Source organism: Cavia porcellus, unplaced genomic scaffold, assembly GCF_034190915.1.
Source record: "Cavia porcellus strain 051 isolate PalLab524CR breed Dunkin Hartley unplaced genomic scaffold, mCavPor4.1 scaffold_5, whole genome shotgun sequence".
NCBI lineage: Eukaryota > Metazoa > Chordata > Mammalia > Rodentia > Caviidae > Cavia > Cavia porcellus.
Window position 1 is genome coordinate 25,450,890 of NW_026947488.1, and position 21,576 is coordinate 25,472,465.

The 21,576-nt window shown below is 40.6% G+C and overlaps 1 protein-coding gene across 7 annotated transcripts in view; it reads right to left on the reverse strand.

Annotated features, from left to right (window-relative positions):
- Positions 1 to 239: 239 nt before the first annotated feature.
- Phf20 (PHD finger protein 20) overlaps positions 240 to 21,576 on the reverse strand; it is a 146,033-nt gene continuing 124,696 nt past the window's right edge. For all 7 annotated transcript variants that reach the window (XM_003467814.5, XM_063248434.1, XM_063248435.1 and 4 more), the window contains 5 exons: positions 18,392 to 18,491; positions 13,197 to 13,392; positions 7,407 to 7,803; positions 5,485 to 5,668; positions 240 to 2,454 (listed from right to left, as the gene is read on the reverse strand). In XM_003467814.5, the coding sequence (XP_003467862.2) occupies positions 2,312 to 2,454; positions 5,485 to 5,668; positions 7,407 to 7,803; positions 13,197 to 13,392; positions 18,392 to 18,491 (1,020 nt within the window). In that variant the 3' untranslated portion in view covers positions 240 to 2,311. The remainder of the gene's footprint in view (positions 2,455 to 5,484; positions 5,669 to 7,406; positions 7,804 to 13,196; positions 13,393 to 18,391; positions 18,492 to 21,576) is intronic.

Sequence of the window (21,576 nt, forward strand, 5' to 3'; positions counted from 1 at the left end):
TGAAACAAAGAACCTGTTTTATTTTTTCCAAATACAGACACAGAAGTTTGAGTATTTTGTAAATATTGCTGCAAAGCAACATTTCTATATACAGCACCTTCTGTTCTGATAGCACATAAACATATATATATATATATATATATATATATATATATATCCACAGTGCAACATTGGCTCATCAAAGGTCCACCTGGCCTACTTATCACTTAAAGAAGCAAAATGACTAGTCAAACCAGAACTTTTAAGTCAAGGCAATATTTTATAGGTGGGTAGTTTTTCCCAATAGACAAAAACTTAGGTAGTGCACATATTTCTAAATGGTATCAGAAATACTCGCAAATAACAGTTTCCAATGGCTCCAACCTAGGGTTAATTAACCTAGACCCAGAAATTGGAATGGAGCCCCTCAACATGGCTTTAAATTAGGGAAACACAGAGGTTATCAGAACTTGGGGGGTCTCCCTGCTTCCCTAAGAACAAATGTAACAAGGAGTCAAACAGGATTATTTCCTTTATAAACCTAAATGGTAAACCCCGTAAGAACCACTTGACAAAACTTGAGTTTCTGCTTCCCTCTTAAAGATACAGAATCAACTACCTTAAAAGTTACAGCTTCCCCAAATATACTCAAGTGTAATTTCAGAAAAGAAAACAGTAATACAACTGTCATCATACCTCATAGTTGTGGGTACAGAAAATGATCTGTGCCTTTTCCTTTTTTAGAAAAGTACCACACATTTCTCATGCTGCAGCTGTCTGATAAATTACCTAAAGCATAGATGCCATACATACTCTTTTAAGTATTTCTTATACCAGAAACACCAGTGTTAGCAAAGGCAAACTGCCTCTTGTAGAGGAATTAGGTCAGTTTCATTATTAAATATTACAGCTGCATGTATTCCCTGTGATGGGTAAGTTGCACAGGTCAACTTGTCCTATAATTTATTTTACATCAAATGGCAAACATTGCCTGACCGCATTCCCTGAAACATCTTAGTACAGAGGCCTGAATTCCTGCATTCATGCCTTAAAGCCTAACCATTGTAGAAGTCTCTGGAGATACTATCAGTGCTATAGAAATATTGGCAGCTTCATGTTTATATAGTAAATATCTGCAGCATGTAACATTACAGATTCATAAACCCATAATTAACTCGTGTTAACAGGCAACTATGCTTTGACTTTTGCCTTTAGTGATAAGAAAAGATAAAATGGTCGTTCTTCAAAGCATGGGACATTTTCTTTGAATTTGTATGGGAAGGAAACAAAATGTAGCAATTATACATGGAACTGTAACCTACAAAAATAACATAAATGTCTTGAAAGGTACAAACAGGTTATACCTAACTCTTAAGCAGCATAATCACCTTGATCTCACAAAGTAATACAAATAAGAACTTCAAAGTGTTAAGTATATTAACAATTCTGAAAATGCCAACTAGTGGACATACCCTTCAGGAAAGGAGAAAAGTGGCAAAACAGAATTTGAGTTTGTTGACAATATAAAATGAAGTAACTCCCCAAACCACATTCTTTGTGATACATCTTTACAGTGAAAGAGTTCAAAATTTTGGGAAACATTTTTTGGACTTTAAATAGAACTGGTAAGCTGTCAACATTAAGAAGTGTCTTTTGGGTTCCAGACCCTGCCTACTTCCATCTGGAATTCCTCCTAGAATTCTTATTACAATTCTAGTTGTTCCACTGGCTGTACAGACTCTGACAAAGCCACGACCCAGGCAATTCCGGGTGAAAAGCATACAAAACTTGTCCCTGGTACCATGAAGTCATGCAAGAGATGTGGTAAGAAAAGTGAAGCATCCTAAGGAAAAGGCAGGACAGTTGAGGCCTCTGCTCCTTCCCAACCTCCACAGCGTGGTGAAGTCCCAATATTCCCATGAAGCTGGAAAATGAAAAGGGTGCTTGCTGCCTAAACTTCATCCCAGGCAAAACAAGAAAGGTTGGCAAGTACCCGCAACCTGACAGCAAAGTCCATTAAATAAACTGAAGACTGAATTTACAACTGTTTCCAACTAAATTTTTTTGGCTCTCATTCCATTTGTCATCAACAGTGGCACAATTTCAAGTGAAGTTTGTGCAAAAAGACTCTCTCCATTCAGTGATGTGCACAGAAGGGAATCCCAAGAGTCTATTTGCTACCTTCTTGGTAGGATTCCAAGATGACAGTGCCCTGCCCTCCAGCAGCCAAAATGGCCTCTTTTTTCCAATGTTCATCACACTCCTGGCCAGATCCCTGAAGTCAGTCAGTGTCACGTGCATTCAGCATGCTAGGTTTATTTAAATATGTGTTTCATGTGGAGCAGCAGAGAGCAATCTGCTGCACCTTGCCTAGGTCCATCAGCAGCTGCTTGATGCAATGCTTGAGCTGTGGAAGCCTAGCCAGTGGCTCCGGGGGCTCCAGCTCCCCAGTGTAGTCCAGCCAGCTCTCCAGCACTGTTGGCAGAAAGAAAGATCCAGTGAGCTCACAACATTTGACTTGTAAGAACCTCAGCAAGAGTTTCACGTCCTTCTCCCACCTAACCACATATGGAAGAGGGGAAGAATGACCATTTTGCAATGTCTCAGCATCTATCCCACAACACATTACTCCGAAGACAGAGTCAACTATGTCACAGCCACACAGATCAAAGGAACTCTGTGACAATAGAAATGATCTGCATCTATGCTGTCCAACACAGTAGCTACTGGCCATATACAGCTGTTGAGTCCTTGAAACATAGCCTACTGCAACTAAGGACCTAAACCTTATTTGATTTTAATTAAGTAACCACACATTGCTAATTGTTACTGTATTAGTATATAATCTAAAAGACTTTGAAGCACCCTCCTTCTCAGTGTCACTACCCATTCTTTCTAAAGCATTCCTATGTTAGCAATCAGACAGCTTGGTGTTTTAGCTTGCATAGAAAAATGAAAATCTTTTCTATTTGTCTTGGGACTGAGTCTTGTTATATATTCCAGGCTGTCCTCAAACTCATGGTAATCCTCCTGCCTCAGCCTCCTAAATGCTGAGATTACAAATGTGCACCACCACACCTAGCAAAAAAAAAGAAAACCTACAGGGACTTAATAGCATCTGTTTTACCACCACTTTTGGTTTGTTTTGTGATTCCTGATTGATACATAATTCTTATTTCCTCTGATCTGGGAACCCATGGTATCAGGATTGCTAGCAAGCATTCCAGAACTAAGCTAAATTCCCAATTCATTCCTTTAAGTATTTAACATAAGATGTATGAGTACTAATGGAAAGTTGTCTTGCTTATGAGCTCATGACTTTCTCTATAAAAAGCTGTTCTTCCCCTAGGAAACCCCTGAAGCTTTGGCGTTTGTGAAAAGGCCATCTAGGAACCTTGTACCTTTGACAAGGGCCAGCCCCTCCAGCGGCCCTGTGCTTAGCTCAACCTGCCTATACCTTTCTAGTGCATACACCAACCTGTACTGAGTATCTTTGGGATGCTAGAGTTCAGAAATGGGAAGACCCTCCCAGTGCCCATTCTTCAAGCAGCCTGCCACCTACCATCTAATCCTCAATTCCTCCATGCCCTTTGTTTCCTCCATGTTATTCCTTTCTTAAAGATGCCTTTCCAAACTCTACACTCTGAATCTAGACCCTGTGTTACTCATGTTACGGTATCACATATTCCTGTGAGCACTTTCCATGGTTTCTAATTTTTTTTAGTTTTGTTTTTTGAGACTAGGTCTTGCTATGTAGCCCAGACAGGCCTTGAACTTGCAGCAGTCCTCCTGCTTTAGCTTCCTGAGTATAGAATCACAGGTTCTAATTGTCAGTAATGGGTCTCTCCTACTGAATTGAAAATTTTAAATGAACTTAAGATTTAATTCCCTAAAAGGGATTCTGTTAACTCAAAAAACAGTGCACAAGTCTGACTGCTTAAATAAAATCTTTAAGCTTTCAAAGATTTCACTGATTTTCGTCATTCCTTGGTACTTCTCAGAATTTGGAGTATTATAATACGTAGGAATATGTGGGACACCAATCGCCAGAACACGGAGGCTTTAGAAAGAGTCCACGTGTTATCATCTTGCCATACTGCCCAGTGGGGGAGCCAAGGGGTAGAGGGAAGTAAGATCTGCATAGGTTCTGACTTCATCCCTAACAACAGATTCTTTGGCAACAACAGAACATTCATCGTTTTGATGGTGTCAGGCTCCTTTCAGGGACGCAGAGCCAATTCCAATACTGTTTCAAAATATACACTTTTACATGTTTTTAAACAGTGGCATCACTTATACTTCCAACGAGCCCAAATGAACTTTTTAGGAATAAAAAAGAGGCAGAAACATCCTTTCAGAAATGATCTCAGGCTGTCCTCAGGAGGCATGACATACGCCCAAAGACACAGTCTATCTTTCCTTTTCCCCCAATCTGTCTTCCACTAGGGAACTCCTTTTAGCCACTGATCCAGTCTTCTGTCTATCCTGACTCTCTCCTTCAGCAAAAAAATATCACTGCTCCCTTCAAGGTCTGGCATCAGGCCCAGGCGTTCCAGGAAAGTTTCCTGCCAGTACTCTCTTGGTCTGGTACAGCCTAAGCCACATAGGTGTCCTGACCACACACCCCATGATTCTGGCTTGTGTAACATGGCATTTTTCTGTTACTTCTCAGCCTCCCAAATGCTGGGATAATACATGCACAACACCATGCCCAGCTTCATATATGTTTTATATCCTCAGTTATAGTCATCATAGCCTGACTATACATAGAATCCTCAACAGAACATTTATTTCTAAAGTGGGCTCGATTTTAAAATTGAAAACCAATCAGAAAAAAGTAAACAAGACACCAAGTGTGGTGGCACATGCCTGTAATCCCAGCACTCGGGAGGCTGAGGCAAAAATGATCACTGCATGTTTGAGGCACGTCTGGGCTACATAGTGAGTTCAAGGTCAGCCTGAAGAGTTTTGTTCATAAAGATTTACTCAGATTATGTTTCCTGTGAATAGGATCCAACTGTTCTATGTGTGTACCCGTTTTTGTAATTCTGGAAATTCAACTCAGGGCCTCCTGCATGCTGAGCACATGTTCTAACCACTGAGCTTCAGCCTCAGCTCTGCATATCACTTTTGAAGAAGGGGCTGAATCCCTGCTATCATCAGACTTTGTAAATGTCCAATAAATACTAAAAATAAACTTGCCCCTCCTTGGCCAGAGAATGGAGGTGGGTGAGGATGAAAACAAGAGGCTAGAATATAGCTGTCCCCAGATAGCCAGATTGGAGGGTGAGGGTGTGTGTCCAGAAATCAGCAAAAGCCAGGTATTTATGTTCTTAGCTATTCAGTAAGCTGAGATGAGAGGATCATTTGAGTTCACAAATTTAAAATCAGCATAGGCAACATAGAGAGACCTTATTTTCAAAAACAAAGCAAAAAGCAGCTTGAGGGGCAGAAGGGATAACAGAGCACATGCTAATGGCCAGAGGGCCGAGGAAAGAGCCCTACCATCCAGTTCCTTCTCAATGGAGTCCATCCTGTGCGTGACTTCGTCCTGAAGAGATTCCACATGTGTCAGCAGGTTAAACTGCCACTGATGCTGGGAGCTCACCAACCCCTCCCCACCTCTGTCCAGCAGCTTCCGAGCAGAGGCTTCCTCTGGTAGGACCTTTTTGGAGACACAGTCCCTCACCTGGGGATATAATGACATTGAAGTTACTGCATGGAGAGAGCTTCCAACCAGTCAGTGTTTGCAATCTTCTGAAAAACCAGCTGTGGTCTAATATTCCAAATCTTTATCTCCTTTTGTTCCTTCTCATTTGGGGACTGGATAGAAACTTCCCATTGCACCATGTCACCTCCTCAGGCCAGCAGATGGTTCTGCATGGCTGGCCCAATGCCCTACACACTCACATCCCTCAGAGTTGACTAGTAAAGCTAGTGGGGGTATGATTTAACACATAGCAGGCATGTGAGTTTGAAGAGTCCTCGCTCCATCTCTTGCTGAATATGTGGTTCTGGTGAGCTCTTTCCTGTCACACTGAAGGTTCATGAGAATGAAATAGGGTATGGTATAAAAAATAAACACAATACCAGTTAAGAGTCAATACATCATCACTGGAAAAGATTTTAATCCTGGTTGCCCTACTTTAGTATTTCCTGATTTTATACTATGTGCCAGACACTTCTAGGAAACCTGCCTAGTCCACAGTGTTGTAAGCCTTTTCTGGAGTTTGCAATCTCAACTTTTCATTCATTATTAGTTTATTTGTGGTACTAGACATTATACACAGAGCCTACACAAAGAACTGTATCTCCAGCCTCTCTTTATTATTTTTGGACAGGGTCTCACTAAGCCTCTGAATTGCTCAGGCTGGGCATAAATTTGTTGATCCTCCTGGATCAGTCACCCTGAGGGCTGGAATTAAGAGGTATGCACCACCATGCCTGACTTCATTCTTTCATTTGAAATAAAATACATTTCAGCTAAAATGAATTTAGGGGTTAGTATGTGCAAAGAAATGTGCTGCGAGATTTTCAGAAACACATTCCACCATAACTGAAGGGCATGGTTACTGGCTTCTTCTACAGGTGAGGGAATAAGTCTGATCAGGAATGGGAAGCAACCCTCTCAGAATCACAAAGTGGCTGAGCCCAGACTTAGAATGACATCTGTCTCACTATACTGTGTGTTTAACATCCCCACCCAACACTTTTTAGACGCTAGTAAAGGCACAAGTTTTTAACACTGGTGATACCAACACACAAAATAAAGTCTCTGAAAGTATGTCAAGGGCAGAGAAGCTCTGAAATCACATAAGTCTCACTAAAAAACGGGAACAGGCACAATGAAACTAGTGAGCACTGGCCAATATAGTATGACACAGTGAATTTCAGAAGAAAATTACTATAAACTAACAAACAACTGAGAGTAGTTCTTCAGAAAAGTGCTAAATGCAGCAAATACTTCAATGAAATATGACAGTTACAAAATTAAAAGCCAAAAATTACAATTTTATTGAAAATACTATGCCTAACAAAACACTTGACTCATTGATTATGCTAATAATTAGCACCCAAGTACAAATGTCATGTAACTGGTATTAAAAAAAGATAGATTTTCTTAATTTAGTTTCTTTTTTTTTTTTTTTCCTGAGTTTCAGTCAATCCTCTCTCCTTGCTGCTTCCCATCTTTCTACTCTTTATCCACTCTGACTACGCCATTTCATGGGGTTTCTTAGAACTAATGATCTTTGGCATATGTGAGCTCTTCTGCCTCCATTTCATTTTAACAGATCAAAAACACCTATGATAAGCAAATTTAAACACAGTTCTACTAAGAAATATCTTACACAGATCATGTAACCAAAGGCAGGGAATTTACAAGTACTCAAACACCAATGAAGAACCAGTTCAAGCAAATCACATACCTTTGGGGGGCTAGGTTTGGGGTCGCTGTCCCCTCTGTTCGTTTCTTGGTCCAGAGGCCAGCCCAGGCGAGGGGAGAGGGGATCATCATTCTCATGGAGTGAGTTGACTGCATCATCAAGGGCAGAGCCACGTGTCTCTACCACCAACTTCTGTTCCACAGCAGGATAGTAGGCCCGCGGCTTCTGGTAGCAGTGTTCGCTGGTGATGTAGGATTCCTCTACAGACTGGGGCAAGGGTAGGGGCTTCTCTACTGTCCCATTCAAAGTTCTATAGCTGGGGGCTTCTTCCTTGCTCCTGGCATCCAGGACATGGATGTGTTTGGAATGAGTTCTCCCTTCTCCTGAGTGCTGTTTCCAAGGGTGGCACCACAACTGCAGATCAGGATGCTCCCTGCTTCTGTTGGGAGGATGAACAGATAAAGGGCTTTGGGATACTGGTACCATTGTACAGCTTTTCAATTCCCAAATATTCTTTCAAAGAGAGCAGTGCCCACCTGTGTCATCTGACCACACAACACTATTGGCCAAGCAAGACTGAACATAAATCCCTCAACTTCCCAGTAGCTCCCACTGTAGACATAAGCAGTGAGTGGGACCAGTCTCAGCTGTAGGTTAGCAGTACAACTTTGACAAGTCATATGCAATCTTGTTCCTACTTCCTCCTTTGGGAACTAGGCTAGTCTTCTACCAGTCACCAACACTGAGCTTTATAAAATGTGAATTAATTTGAATGAAGTACTTGGTTGGTACTAAAGTGCTCTTCAAATGTAGCTTACTAAAAATAATCTTAATAAATACTCACAAGCCAGACATGGTGGCACACACCTGCAATCCAGCACTCAGGAGGCTGAGGCAGAAGATCGCCCTGAGCTCTACCACATAGTGAGTTCAAGGGCAGTCTGAGTCACAGAGTGAGACTTTGTCTCAAAACCAAAATAAACAGATTAACTGTCACAATAATTCTGCTATGTAACACTCAATTACTCAAAATGCAATGATGATGGGGTGGGAGGAATGTATGGATATTTGTTTCTATGTATACATATTAATAATAAAGTCTCTAAAAACTTTTATATATCTATTCTTACCATTTCAAAGAGACAAGTTTATTATTAAAGCAAAGGACAGATATCCTTATCCTTTGTAGGGCCATAAACTCTTCTGAGAACTAGAATCATTCCCTCTTGAATTTCAACCCAATCTAGGGTTATTAATTTAATTTAATGGACCATAATCAATAGGCAAAAAGGTGATATAAAAATGTTTAAGATATATACATGTACCAACTCCCCATGATGAAAGTAATTGTTATGTACTGCAAACATGTGCTAATAAATTTTTTTTAATAAAAAGGAAAAAACAGAACAGAAAATATCAGTCACTATTCTAAGACAGGTAGGCATGCTAGATGGTGCAGGTCTATAATCCCAGCACTTAGGAGGCTGAGGTAGGAGGATTGCCATGTGTTCAAAGCCAGCCTGGGCTACATGAATGACTTGCACTACATGGTGAAACCCTGTCTCAAAAAAACAAAAGAATAATAATCCCATAGCAGAACTCCCACAGAACCTTTCCAGCCTTTAGAAACATTGAAAGCATATTTGGGGATTTCCTGCCCTCTCACCTCTTACCTGAAATCTTCCTGAAGAAGTAGAATTGACCATAAACATGAAGGCATGGAGTTACGTTGCAGAACCTAAAATTTTGGTCTGAACTGCCTCTAATTATCCTTTCTCAGTTCTCCCACTCCTGTAATCCTATGCCACCTCTATCCAGTGAGGAAAAAGAGAAGCAACTGACATCAAGGTGGCCTGAGTCACTGAGCCACTTTGAAGCAAGGTATGGGACCCTATATCAGGAACGTAAAAAAACTCAACACACCTCCTAAATTATAATTGTACAGGGAAAATGGAAATCATTATTAGTTTCCAGGTTCACTGTCATTGAAATTCATTGACATGGAGCACATGAGCCATTAACACAGACCTGCTCTTTACATAAGTCAAAAGTCTTCTGCTTCCTTGCTCCTACACTGTTTACCGTTCTTGCTAAAGAAGAGTTTCAGTGTCTTCTTCTTAACAATGAATGACCTTGTCCTTTCCTTGCAAGTCTTGTCAATCATTTTGATAGGAACTCTGCTGCAGCACAGGGGGAATCGATATATTAGCAGAGCCCTCCTAGACTACCCCACAGCTGCCATATTAACTTCTTTTAATGACAGATTCTCTAAACTTTGTAACAGTTTTATTGTCTTTTAAAAAACGGATCATTTAAAAAATGATTTGTTCTGAGAAGACCCAGAACCCATGGAAGCAGACACTATCCATGTACATACAGACATACTGAGACCAAACTTCCCCTTTTCAGGATCTTCATTCAAGATTAATAGCTCTCCTCATACTCTGTTCTGGATTGCTAGAAATCATATTTAATTCCTGTACAAAGTTACTTCTAATAAGATAAAAAGATAAAAACCAGGATTCAGAAAAAACATGATTCCACATATGGGACTGGGCCAGGGCATTGGCAATCCAGTGAGGAGGAGAAAAAATACCATCTGACAGAATCAACCAGGATGAGGTTTTCTAGGCCCACACAGGGACCACCTTCTACCTGTTCAACTTCTGGCATCTCATTAACAGCCAATTCCTGTGATTTGCGTGGGTAATGTTTTCCTGTTTTATTCAACAGGACTGCACAGCATCTGGCATCCTGTCCAAGGCTGTCATCTGATTTAGTTCACCTCACTGTCATACACACTCCAGAGTCTGAGCAGGGCCAGTGGCCACTGGCTAGCCTCTATGTCTTCTTCCTTCTCTCTTTCCACTCCTAGGGTCTAGGGCAGAGGTAAGGTGCAAGTGTGACTGCTTGAACCATGTGGATGCGGGTAATCCTGAGCAATCAAAGAACGGGAAGGTCTTTCACATGAGGAAAATCCTGGAAGAATGCCAGAGCAGTAATGCCATTCCCCAAGACTACAGACTCCTGCCTATCCCTGAGCCAGTTATTATGTGAGAAAGAAACTTCTATTTCATTCAAGTCTCTATTTGGGGGTCTGTTTTGGTTTGGATCCAGAACATCCCCCCAAAAGGCTCATCTTTCCATAGGTGGAGGTTTTGGAAGGTGTTGGATTGTTAGAACACTAAATTCATCAGTGGATTAGTCCACTGATTAGTACGAGCTAAATATGCTGTTAGGACAGGAGCCTGGTTTCAAAGAGGTGGGTTACGGGGCAATGTGACCTGGAAGGTCCTCGGCTCTCCCTGTGACTCTCTGCTTCCTGACTGCCATGGACTGAGCACTTTTTCTTCCATCATGCCCCTTCACCATCCCATCTATGCTTTTTTTTTTTTTTTTTTTTTTTTGTCTTTTTCATTTTTATCAGTACTCACAACCGCCTGCTTGCAAGGCAGGTGCTTATGCCGCTGAGCTAAATCCCCAGCACCCCATCTATGCTTTAGAGCCAGGTGACTATGGGCTGAAACTGTGAAAGAAAATAAACTTCTCCTCCTTTAAATTGTGGATGTCAGGTATTTTGTCCCAGCAACAAGAAAGTACCTAGGACAGGACTTTGTTATAGCAGTTTAACTTTTACCCCAACCAGACTATACTCTTTTGGTTTTTTTGTCTTTTTCCTTTTTATCGGTACCAGGGATCAAACTCAGGACTGCCTGCTTGCAAGGCAGGCGCTTATGCCGTTGAGCTAAATCCCCAGCCCCAAGACTATACTCTTGCTGAATGAATGTCCCCGCTCAGACCCTTTTTGTCATGTCAGGACTTAAGGCCAGACCTGGGTGTGCCAGGGTACATAAGAGAAAGCAGACTCCCATCCTGCCATCTCAGGGCTCTAGCACTGAACTGCCTGGCACCAGGAGGTCTCCAGGATCAGTCAACATGAGGACATCTTGTTGGACAGTGCCCTACCAAGTCTAATTCACTCAGGGAACTAATTTGTCACTGGTTATGACTTAAATAAAATGACCTCTTGTGGGAAAGTTCATAAGAAAATTTAAGGAGAGATCTTTATAAAAGAGAAGCAGCCCTTATCAATGACTATACTTAAGGCCAGAAGAAAATGTACATAGTCATGCTACAGCACTGGACACAGGCCATTAGAGAAGTGTAAGGCAGGATCTAGATTTCTGTCCTGACTCCACCCCTGGAAACCATGAAAGAGTGACTACTCAAGGCCCCCAGTTATTATATTTAGTAAAGTAGATTAGCTTATAAAAAACAGACTCCAGTAAGTATAAAAAACAAAAGAGACCCTAGTCAAAGCCATGTCTTTATCAGAGGTTACATAAACTTGAATCATTTAGAATGCATCCACAGCAGGGAATTCATACTCATATTCACTCGTGAAACTTAAAGCCAAAAGTTACTAAAAGCCAGAAGTCTCTAGATGTGATGGCAAACACATCACCTAGTTCTCTGGGAGGCTGAGGCAGGAAAATCATAAGGTCAAGACCTGACCTAGCAAGATGCTGTCTCAAAACTATTTTTAAAAAGGAATGGAGAGGCAGAAGCTGGAGGGTGGGGATTTAGCTCAGTGGCATAAGTGCCTGCCTGGCAAGCACGAGGTCAAGGTCGTGAGTTTAATCCCCAGTACAAAAGAAAAAAAAAAAATGGAGGGGGGCAGGGATTTAGTTCAGTGACGTAAGTGCCTGGCAAGTACAAGGTCTTGAATTTGATCCTCGGTAACTCCCAACAAAGAAAGAAAAAGAGGAGCCAGGAACAGCTCAGTAGCACAGTGCCTGCTTGGTAAGCCAAGGTCATAAGCTCCATTCCTGGTAGCTCCCCACCTCAAAAAAACCCAAACCATATATATATAAAAAAAAAACAATGCCCTAACATTTTTCTGTATGAGCAATAGACAGGTATTATATGTGGGAGACACTACTATGCTAGAAAGGAAGCCAGCCAACAATCACCCTTTCAATAGCTCTCAATTTTATTCATACAATGAAACATAATTCAGCCTTAGAAAGAATTTCTGGCTGGGCGTGGTCAGCCAATGCCTTTACTCCCAGCACTCAGAAGTCTGAGGAGTGAAGACAGCTGTGAGATGGGAGACCAGCTTGGCCTACACAAGTCAATGTCAAGCTGAACTATATAGCGAAACCCTGTTCAAAGAAGAAAGAGAGAAACAAGAAAAGAAATTCTATGTTCAATATCCAGTACCACAAAAAAAGGGGTGGAACAAAAAAGGAAGCTGGGTGCAGGTGAATGTGCCCATAGTCCCAGTGACTGAGGCAGAAGATGGCCTGAGCCCAGGAATTCAAGAGTATCCTGGGCAATTTAGTGAGACTCCGTTTTTAAAACAAAACAAAAATGGCTTAAATGTCAAATTTTAGACTACGTATATTTTAGCACAACTGAAAGCAAAAAAACAAGAACTGCACACAAAATAAGCTATAAAGCAACATAATTATGATGTTGATTGCATAGATTTGTCAAAATTCAATATAGTTTAAAATAGATGAACTTAATTATACACAAAATATTCCTCAGTATACAGTATTTAAGTGTCTGTTTCCGGTACTGGGGACTGAAATCAGGGCCTCACATATGGTAGACATGTACTCCACCACTAGCCACATTCCCACTCCAGTAAGATAGGTATGCTTCTTAAAAAAAGGAATTTATTTACCATGTAACTGAACATTTTTAGTAAAGGTCTTAAACTCATGAGTTTTATGATTTTTGTGGCTTTCTGACCTCTCGAATTTATCCTACCTCCATTTGATATCAACCAGACTTCTCCCCAAAACTGGCAGGTAACACACTTACTGCAAGATGCTCATCTTGAGCTGTAGGCCATGTAGAACCTCGATCACTTTCTGCACGTCCCCAAGAAGCTGATGGGTGGCCACAATCTTCTTAGCATTCTGATGGGAGTAGTTTTCTTCCAAAAATGCTAGGCCATGCATATGTCCTCTGCTTAACCACTCCTTGTCATACCAATACTTAAAGCTAGGCCTCTGACCTAAAGCAATGACAGGGATAGGGTTAAACATGGCCTGAAGGAAATCCAGGGTGTTTTATCAGTATTGCACAATCATCACAGAAACTAATGGAAGGATGGATTACTGTGCTCATTTTGTTCACTTATTTATTCAACATACATTTGCTTGACACTTACCCTATGCTGGGCTTTCTACCAACTATTGGGGGTTAAAGTAGTGAATAAAATATGCCACTTCCTAATTTCTAGGAACTGTCTAGAAGTGAAAGAGGCACCTGGATTATCTCTTTAAATCCTATGATTACTCTCCCACCTAAAACCACCCACAGCTTTCTACTACTCACAGAAAAATATCCAAGATCTAACTATGGCTTACTGAAGCTCCTTCCTCCCTCTTCTCCCATCCTTATGGTGGCCTCAATTTTTTTTTTTTTTTTTTTTTTTTTTTTTTTTTTGAGACAGTGTAATTCAGGTTGGTCTTGAGCTGAACATAATTCTGCTTCAGTCTTAGCCTTCTGAATTCGGGGATTGCAGGTGTGGGTTACCATGCCTCGTCTATCCTTTCAGTTTCTTGAACACAAAGAAACTTCCTAGGTTTGGCCTTTTTGGCCTACTGCACCTTTGCAAGGCTAGCTCCTTACTCTATCCCAAAGTTCAGAGGATCTTTCAGGAGTCCTAGTCATTCCCTCTCTTACCATCTTTCTCCCTCACAGCATTATCATTACCTATCATAGCCTTGATTATTTAACTCTAGTTCTTTGGTTTGTTTTGTTCAGTTTTTAAAAAAATATTTATTGGTACATTTTAGATATTCATCATAGGAAACTGATACCTGACACATATTGCTTTTTTCCCCATTTTCCTCCCTCCATTCAACTCCTTTCCCTCCTCATTTACAAATCCTTTATTTCCATTTTTTCCTTCTACTCTTTTTCTTGTCCCTTCTTTCCTTTCCTCCTCCCTTGTTCCCCTTCTTAGTTGAACATTTTATTCCCATTCTCTAATATCTATTTTACATTTTGGTCCTTTTTTTTAAATCACCTATTTGGTCACTTCAGGTTTCTCAATGAAAAACAAAGTATTTAAACATGCGTGTAATTTATTTCACTAAAAGAGTATAGTTTCATGATGCATCCATTTAGCTAGAAATATCTTAAACTTATCCTTATTACAGAATAGTACTCTACTGCATTTAAAAAAAAAACCAACATTTTCTTTATCTATTCATCAGTTGATGAGCATTTGGGCTATTTGCTGTTGGGCTGTTAGCTATTACAAACTGTGCTGCTATAAAACGTGGATGTATACATATTGCTGTGGTATGATGCTTTTAATCTTTTTGGGATGATACCAAGAAGGGGAACAGCTGTGTTAAGTGGAACCTCTGGTCTTAGTTTTTTGAGGAATCTCCACACTGATTTCCACAGTGGTTGTACCAGTCTGCGTTCCCACCCACAGTCACAAAGGGTTCCTTTTTCCCCACAGCCACACCATCATTTGTTATTGGTTGATTTCTGGATAACAGCCATTCTTTCAGTAGTGAGAATCTCAGTGGTGCTTTAATTTGCATCTCTCACGTGAACAGGGATGTCAAACATCTTATATTTATTTGATCTTTTCACTTCTTCACCTGAAAAATGTCTATTCATTTCAGATGCCCAATGTAGGGTTGGGTCTTTAAATTGGGGGGGGGGTCTGATTTCATATATATATTCTAGATGTTAGTTCTTTGAGAAACAGCTGGTAAAAATTTTTCTCCACACTGGGGATTGTCTCTTTACTCTGTTGGTGGTTTCTTTTGCTGTGCAAAAGCTTTTTAATGAGATGAGATCCCAGTTGCTGATTGTGACAGGTCCCGTGCAGTCCGTTTTATTCATAAATCCTCTGTCCAAAAACATCAATGTCTTTAAGAGTTTTACCTATTCTCTCTTTCAGCAGATTTAGTGTTTCTTTTTTAATATTTAGATATTTGATCCATTTTGATTTTAGAGTTTAGTGAATGGTGAAATGGGTCTAGTTTTAATCTTAAATGTGAAAAGCCAGTTTTGTTTTTATTTAATTTTAAAGGAAATAAAACAGCAATAAAATCAACTGACAGTGATAAGACAGTAGGAAATTGACAATAGTTATAATATTGCATATTGCACATTGTTGTCCTCTAAATAACTGCTTGACTTTAGGCTTGCAAAGTCAATCAAACAATATAGTTCCTCCGGATCAGCTGGTTGCTGGAGGGTAGAATGGGGGGGGGGTGTTCTCTCCCCAGCAAGTGCACTGGTTGGCTCACAGGTGGGGGCTTAGTTTCTTTTCTCCCCACTCCAGCTGGTTCACAGGTGAGGACCTTGTTTTTGTTTTTTTTGAGACAAGGTCTTGCTATGTAGTTCAGGCTGGCCTCAAACTCACACCCATCCTCCTGCCTCACTCTCCCAAGTGCTGGGATTATAGGCATGCCCCACCATTCATGGCATCATTGTTTTTTGTTTTTTGTTTTTTTTTTTTTAAATGTTTCCGTCTCCAAATGCACTAAGAGCCAAAAGAGTAGGAATCAATTTGGCTCGTGGCTGCAGTGCCAGTGCCTAGCAAAAAGCATCTTGAATTGATTTATCAAATGAATGAAAAGAAACTCCAGGATTCCAACTATACCAGCTAACTAAACAAAGAATCAGGCCCCTTTCTCTTCTCTGGATCTCTGCTAACAGTCCAGTCCATTGCACAACAGAACTGGAAGGCTTCAATAGGCTTGCTCATTACTGAGCTTCTTAGGAAGGACTCGAAACAAGGACAGGATGCTGCAACATTTTCTCAAAAGCCCAAATAGCTGCTAACCAGACTGTTGTTAACCTGTCAATAACTACTAAAACCCTGAAATAGCCCATATAATCCCTACCAAAGTTCTGGATCTCTCTAGTTGTACTAATGTACATGGTGGAGATACACTATGATTCTGTTAAAACCATTTTATGTAACCTTTAAGAAATGAATCTGTAGCTGCCCGTGTGACACATGCTTGTAATCCCAGTACTCGGGACACTGAGGCAGGAGAATCGTCACAAGCCTAAGGCCAGCCTAGGCTACATAGTAACATGAAGGCCACAGAGGACTACAAAGTGAGACCTTATCTCAAAACACAAAAAACAAAAGAAAAAAGAAAGAAAGAGAAAAGAAAAAAAGGAAGAAACCTGTTAGCTGGGTAGTGGTACACATCTGTGACAGCAGCCCTTGGGAGGCTAAGGCAGAAAGACTGACAGGAATTCATGGCCAGCTTGGGATACAAAGTAAGACCATGTCTCAAAAAAAAAAAAAAAAATGTTTTAAGTTAAATTAAAAAAAAAAAAAAAAAGCATACAAAGTTTAAGTTCAAAAAGTGCACAGGACTTCATGAAGATGGTAGATATGATTTATAGGGAGAAAAGTGAAGAAACGATGAAGAAAGAGCTTGAAAAGGTGCCCCAAGGAGCCCGTATCTGCTGCAGGCAATGGTGTTAGCAGTAGGATTCAGAGCAGCAGCATCTGTTTTACAAGACAAAGGTCAGAGACAACTGATTTCAGCTCTCATCTGACATTAACTGGTAGAGTGACCCTAGCCAAGTCATACCCCTTCTGGGTCTCGTTACTCACCTAATTGTCTGACCACACTCTTAGGATAAAGGGACAAATGGAAGCAGATTATCTGCCATTTAGGGAATAAGCTAATACAAATAGTGTCTCAACAAAGCCTTTCAGCCTGGAGAGGACCTGCTTGCTGAAATCAGGATTGCCAGGTCCTTTCTATACAACCAGCAGATTCCAGAGATGTGGCCCTGCAGGCCAGTTCTCATTCTCATTGCATAATGGATTTAAAATGTCATCTATGGGTATCAATTTCTTCCTCATAAGCAAAACTAGGGGTAGAAGACCCCACCAGTCCCAGTTCACAGAACCAAGCAGATTAACACAACGAGAGGTTTCCAACCATTGTTGAGCTATGCAGCAATCAACATATTGGAGCTGAGGGAGACACCTCACAGGTGGTAAGGCTAGATGATATCACTACCCTTGCAGAACAAGAACCACAGGTTTATGTGCTTCCCATTCCAGAGGGATGTTTACAGGTGACCTGTAACCATGTAACTAACCATGAAACTAACTGTGCTAAGCAATCAAGACAATGCACCAGGTAGCAACAGTCTCTAAGCAGCCATGCCTCTGTCCATCCCCCAGGCCGTATCTCTTTCCAAGTGGCAGCGATGCAGTGGAGAGCAGATGCCAACACTGGTAGCACAGGCAGTTTTCTAACCTTCCAATAGCAGAGCACACATGCCAACCTTCACAAACTCTAAGGAAAGGAAAAAGTGCTTACTGCAACAACACATATGCTGAACTGAAATAGTACAGAGAAAATGAACAGGTTCCTAAGCAAAGATGTCAGGCTAATTCATGGAGTACCCAATATCCTTTTTTAGTTAGTTTGTTTTTTAGATTGCTTCTCAGCATTTTGGCTAAGATTAAGTATTTTGGTTTTTTTGAGACAGGGTCTCACTTTGTAGTTCTGGCTGGCCTCGAACTAGTTATGTAGCTCAGGCTGGCCTCAAATTCACAAAGATCCTACAGCCTCAGTCTCCCAAGGTCTGGGATGAAAGGCATGTTCTATCACACCCAGCTCCCAATATCCTTTAAAGAGTTTCAGGCAGGCCAGAAAGCTGCTATACATCATAGTGCTTACTAGGAACATTAAACATATACTTAAATATAAGAGGTTAGATATTTCATTTGATTTTTTTAAAGGCACAAATAAAGAAAGGAAATGTTTTAGCTCAAGGCCAGGCCTTCTAGGTGAGCTTCTTCATATACATTCTCAGGCTGCTGAGATGGGGAAAGCCAGAAATCAGGTGGGCCAGCAACAAAAGCATAGACAAGTGGAAGTCTAGTTGGTGCCAAAGAAATGCATCGCAGTAACACAGACACTTAGGATGTTTCACAGCCAGCTGTACTAAGGAAAAGACTACACACTGTTAACATCCCTGACTCCAGAAATCTCTACCTGGAGGGTCTTGGCAAACATAACAGGTGTATTTCTCAGGTACATTTTCTTCCAGTAATCCCATGCAGACCCCATGCTGCCAGCACTGGCACTCTTCACACTGTTAGAATTAAAGCAACAAAAATTAAACTCAGAAAATATCCTGCATCCAGAAGTTAAGACTTCTTCACCAGGAGGGGAGGGGTTTAAGGAGAAGAGAGGGAATAGCAGTCCCTACAGATGCTACTAAAATGAGCTGCAGTCATACATCTGAAATGGCACTCTCCACTGTGAAGCCACTGGCCACATAGGGCGCTACATTTAAATGAACAAGTTATCAGTTCCTGAGTCCCATGAGCCACATCTGAAATGCCCAATAGCCACCTGAGCCTAGCAGCTACTGTAGCAAACAGCATGAAGAACATTCAGATGTACTGAACAGCGCCAATCTCAGAATGAGATTCTAGAGGCTTTCACTTTCCTAATCACATTATGCGACCTGAATGAAAATCGCTCAAATTCTTAGATACAGGCTACCCTGAAATAACAAAAAGCTGAGTTTGGATTATGGCTGAGGCATTCATTAGCTGTGTAATTTTGCACAGGTTGCGCCATTCTGTTTTCCTATCTGCAAAATGAGATAATATTCCTATCAATTCCATGAGATATCTGTAAGCCACTAGAGCCAAGCATACAGCTGTTTACTAATGGATGAGCCTTTTATTGGAACCCCTCATAAGTGATCACGTGTTAGCACTTTTCATTTGTTCTCACTAAGCGGTACCAAAGGTCACACAGCTGCTGAGAGACATGGTAGGTCAGAATCCCAGCCTGGATAATTACAAAGCTATCTCTCTTGACCCCTAGGTTTGACTGCCTTCCTAGGTACTGGGGAATGAGGATAAAGAATAGAAAGTAGAGTGGAGGAAAGAATGACAGCGGTATTTTGATAGCCAGAGATAATGAGTCTAGGCAAATTCTTGGCTGAGGCAGGAGGATCACTATGAGTTCAAAACCAGCCTAAACTGCGTAGCGAAACCCTGCCTCAAAAAAAAAAAAGTAGATTCCCAAAGACACTACGGACACTTCAAGCAATTGTAATCCAAGGCTCCAAACCTTAATACTCAAACAATTAGATAAGCTCTGGAAGATGGACTGTGGGTTTTCTTAACATGATCTTGATGGCAGGGAAACCAGCCTGCCAAAAAGGCACTAGCAAGCAAGCTCAAACACCTAATTGGTGTCAGATAGGTCACAGCATCAAGAAGGCTTCCCTGGGCAAACAGAAAGCCTCCAGGAAGCTAATTGTCAAGGACAGACCCAAAGGACTTTACATAAGATCTCTTTCAGAGCCTCTACTTTACCAATAAGGAAGCTAAGATTCAGTGAAAAGAAGGAAACTGAGCAAGCCAATAAAAGCAGTGAAAAGCAGAAAAAAAGGCTAGAAATTAAGAATGAAATTCTGTTTCACAGAACTAGAACTTGAGAACTAAAATCAAATACAGCTAAGTTTCAAAATACACAATGATAGCTTTTTTCATATGGGTCTTGCTACATACATTACTCACTTTTAAAAGTTTAAATTCAGCCTGAATTCCCCGCTGACAACCTGTAATATCAGCATTTGGGAGGTGGAGGACCACAACAGGTTCAAAGCCACCCTATACTACATGGTGAGCTCAATAAACACAAAAAATTGAAAGACCTCTTTGACTCTGTTTTCTGTATTTTTGTATTTTTACACAGGGTCTCTCTATGTAGTTCAGGCTGATGTCAAACTCATAGTGTTCCTCTTGCCTCAGCCTCCCAAGTACTGGGATGTACCTCTCCACACCCAGCTCTCTATAAAAACAATTTTAAAATATTATTTGAAGAACAAAGATTAAAGTCATGGCACAGTGTGTCCCCTTGAAAGACAGTAACAGTAAATACCATAAGGAATCACTTCTCCTTTGACTAATACACAAAAATATTATAGACCCAAAATAAACTAATAGTTTTGTGATTAGGTAGATTTCTAAAACAGCCAAGACATATAAAAGAAAAGCATTACGAATGTACTAGCTCTACCAGCTATATTAAAATTATAAAAGCGTAACAATTAAAATTATATAAGCAAATACATAGACAGATGGCTCAAAGGGAAAAAAAAGAAGAGATCCAAACACACATGAAATGAGGCCAGAGGTTTTAGCTCAGCTGCCCAAGTGCCTTGTGAGTTCCATCCCCATGACCAAAAAATATACCACAAATACAAATGAAATGAAGTAAATATTAGCAACATTTCAGACCATGGAGCATGGTATTAGGACAACTGGTGGACCAATTATTTATATTGTTTAAAAAATTAATGAAAGCTCAGTAAAGCTAGAAGAAACCATAAGAGGTGCTGTTGTGTTATACATTTATTTCTGCAATGCTAGGAATTGAACACAGGGCTTAATATACACTTTGTCAACTGCTCTGTTGCTGTGCATCAACCCAGCTCAGTCTCATCTGTCAAAGAATTCATTAAAGAAAAGTTTTGCTGTATTTTTTCTTAAATTTGTTGTATATGACCTTATGAAAACCAAGCAAAGCATTTATAAGATATTCAAAAGATATGATAAAGTGCCAAATATATCTGTAACCCTTACAATAGCCTATACAAAAGCTCTATAAAAGGCTTTTACAGTCAAATATGGTGATACAGGCCTATAATCTAAGCATTCTGGGAAGATGAGGCAGGAGGACTGCCAAGTTCAAAACCAGCCCAGACAACTTAGTGATTTAGTGAGATCTAGTCTCTAAATATATACATATACATGCATACATACATATGTAAATAAGGATTGGAGACAGTCTTGGTTTAAATGCCCAGTACACACACACACACACACACACACACACACACACACACACACACACACAATGTAAAAGGGAGGAGGGAAAAAAAGGAGAGGAGACAGAAGAGAAGAGAGAGGGAAAAAGACAGAGGAGAGAGGGGAGATGCAAGGAAGAAAGGGAGGGAGGGAAGAAGGAAAGGAGGCAGTCAGTGTGCCAGCCAGCCAGGTGTGGTGATGTACCTTTTAATCTTAGCTGTTGGGAAGCTGAGTTCAAGACCAGCCTGGGCTACACAGTGAGTTCAAGGCCAGTTTGAACTACATAGTAGACCCTGTCTTTAAAAAAAAAAAAAAAAAAACAAAGAAAGAAAAAGAAGAAAAAGC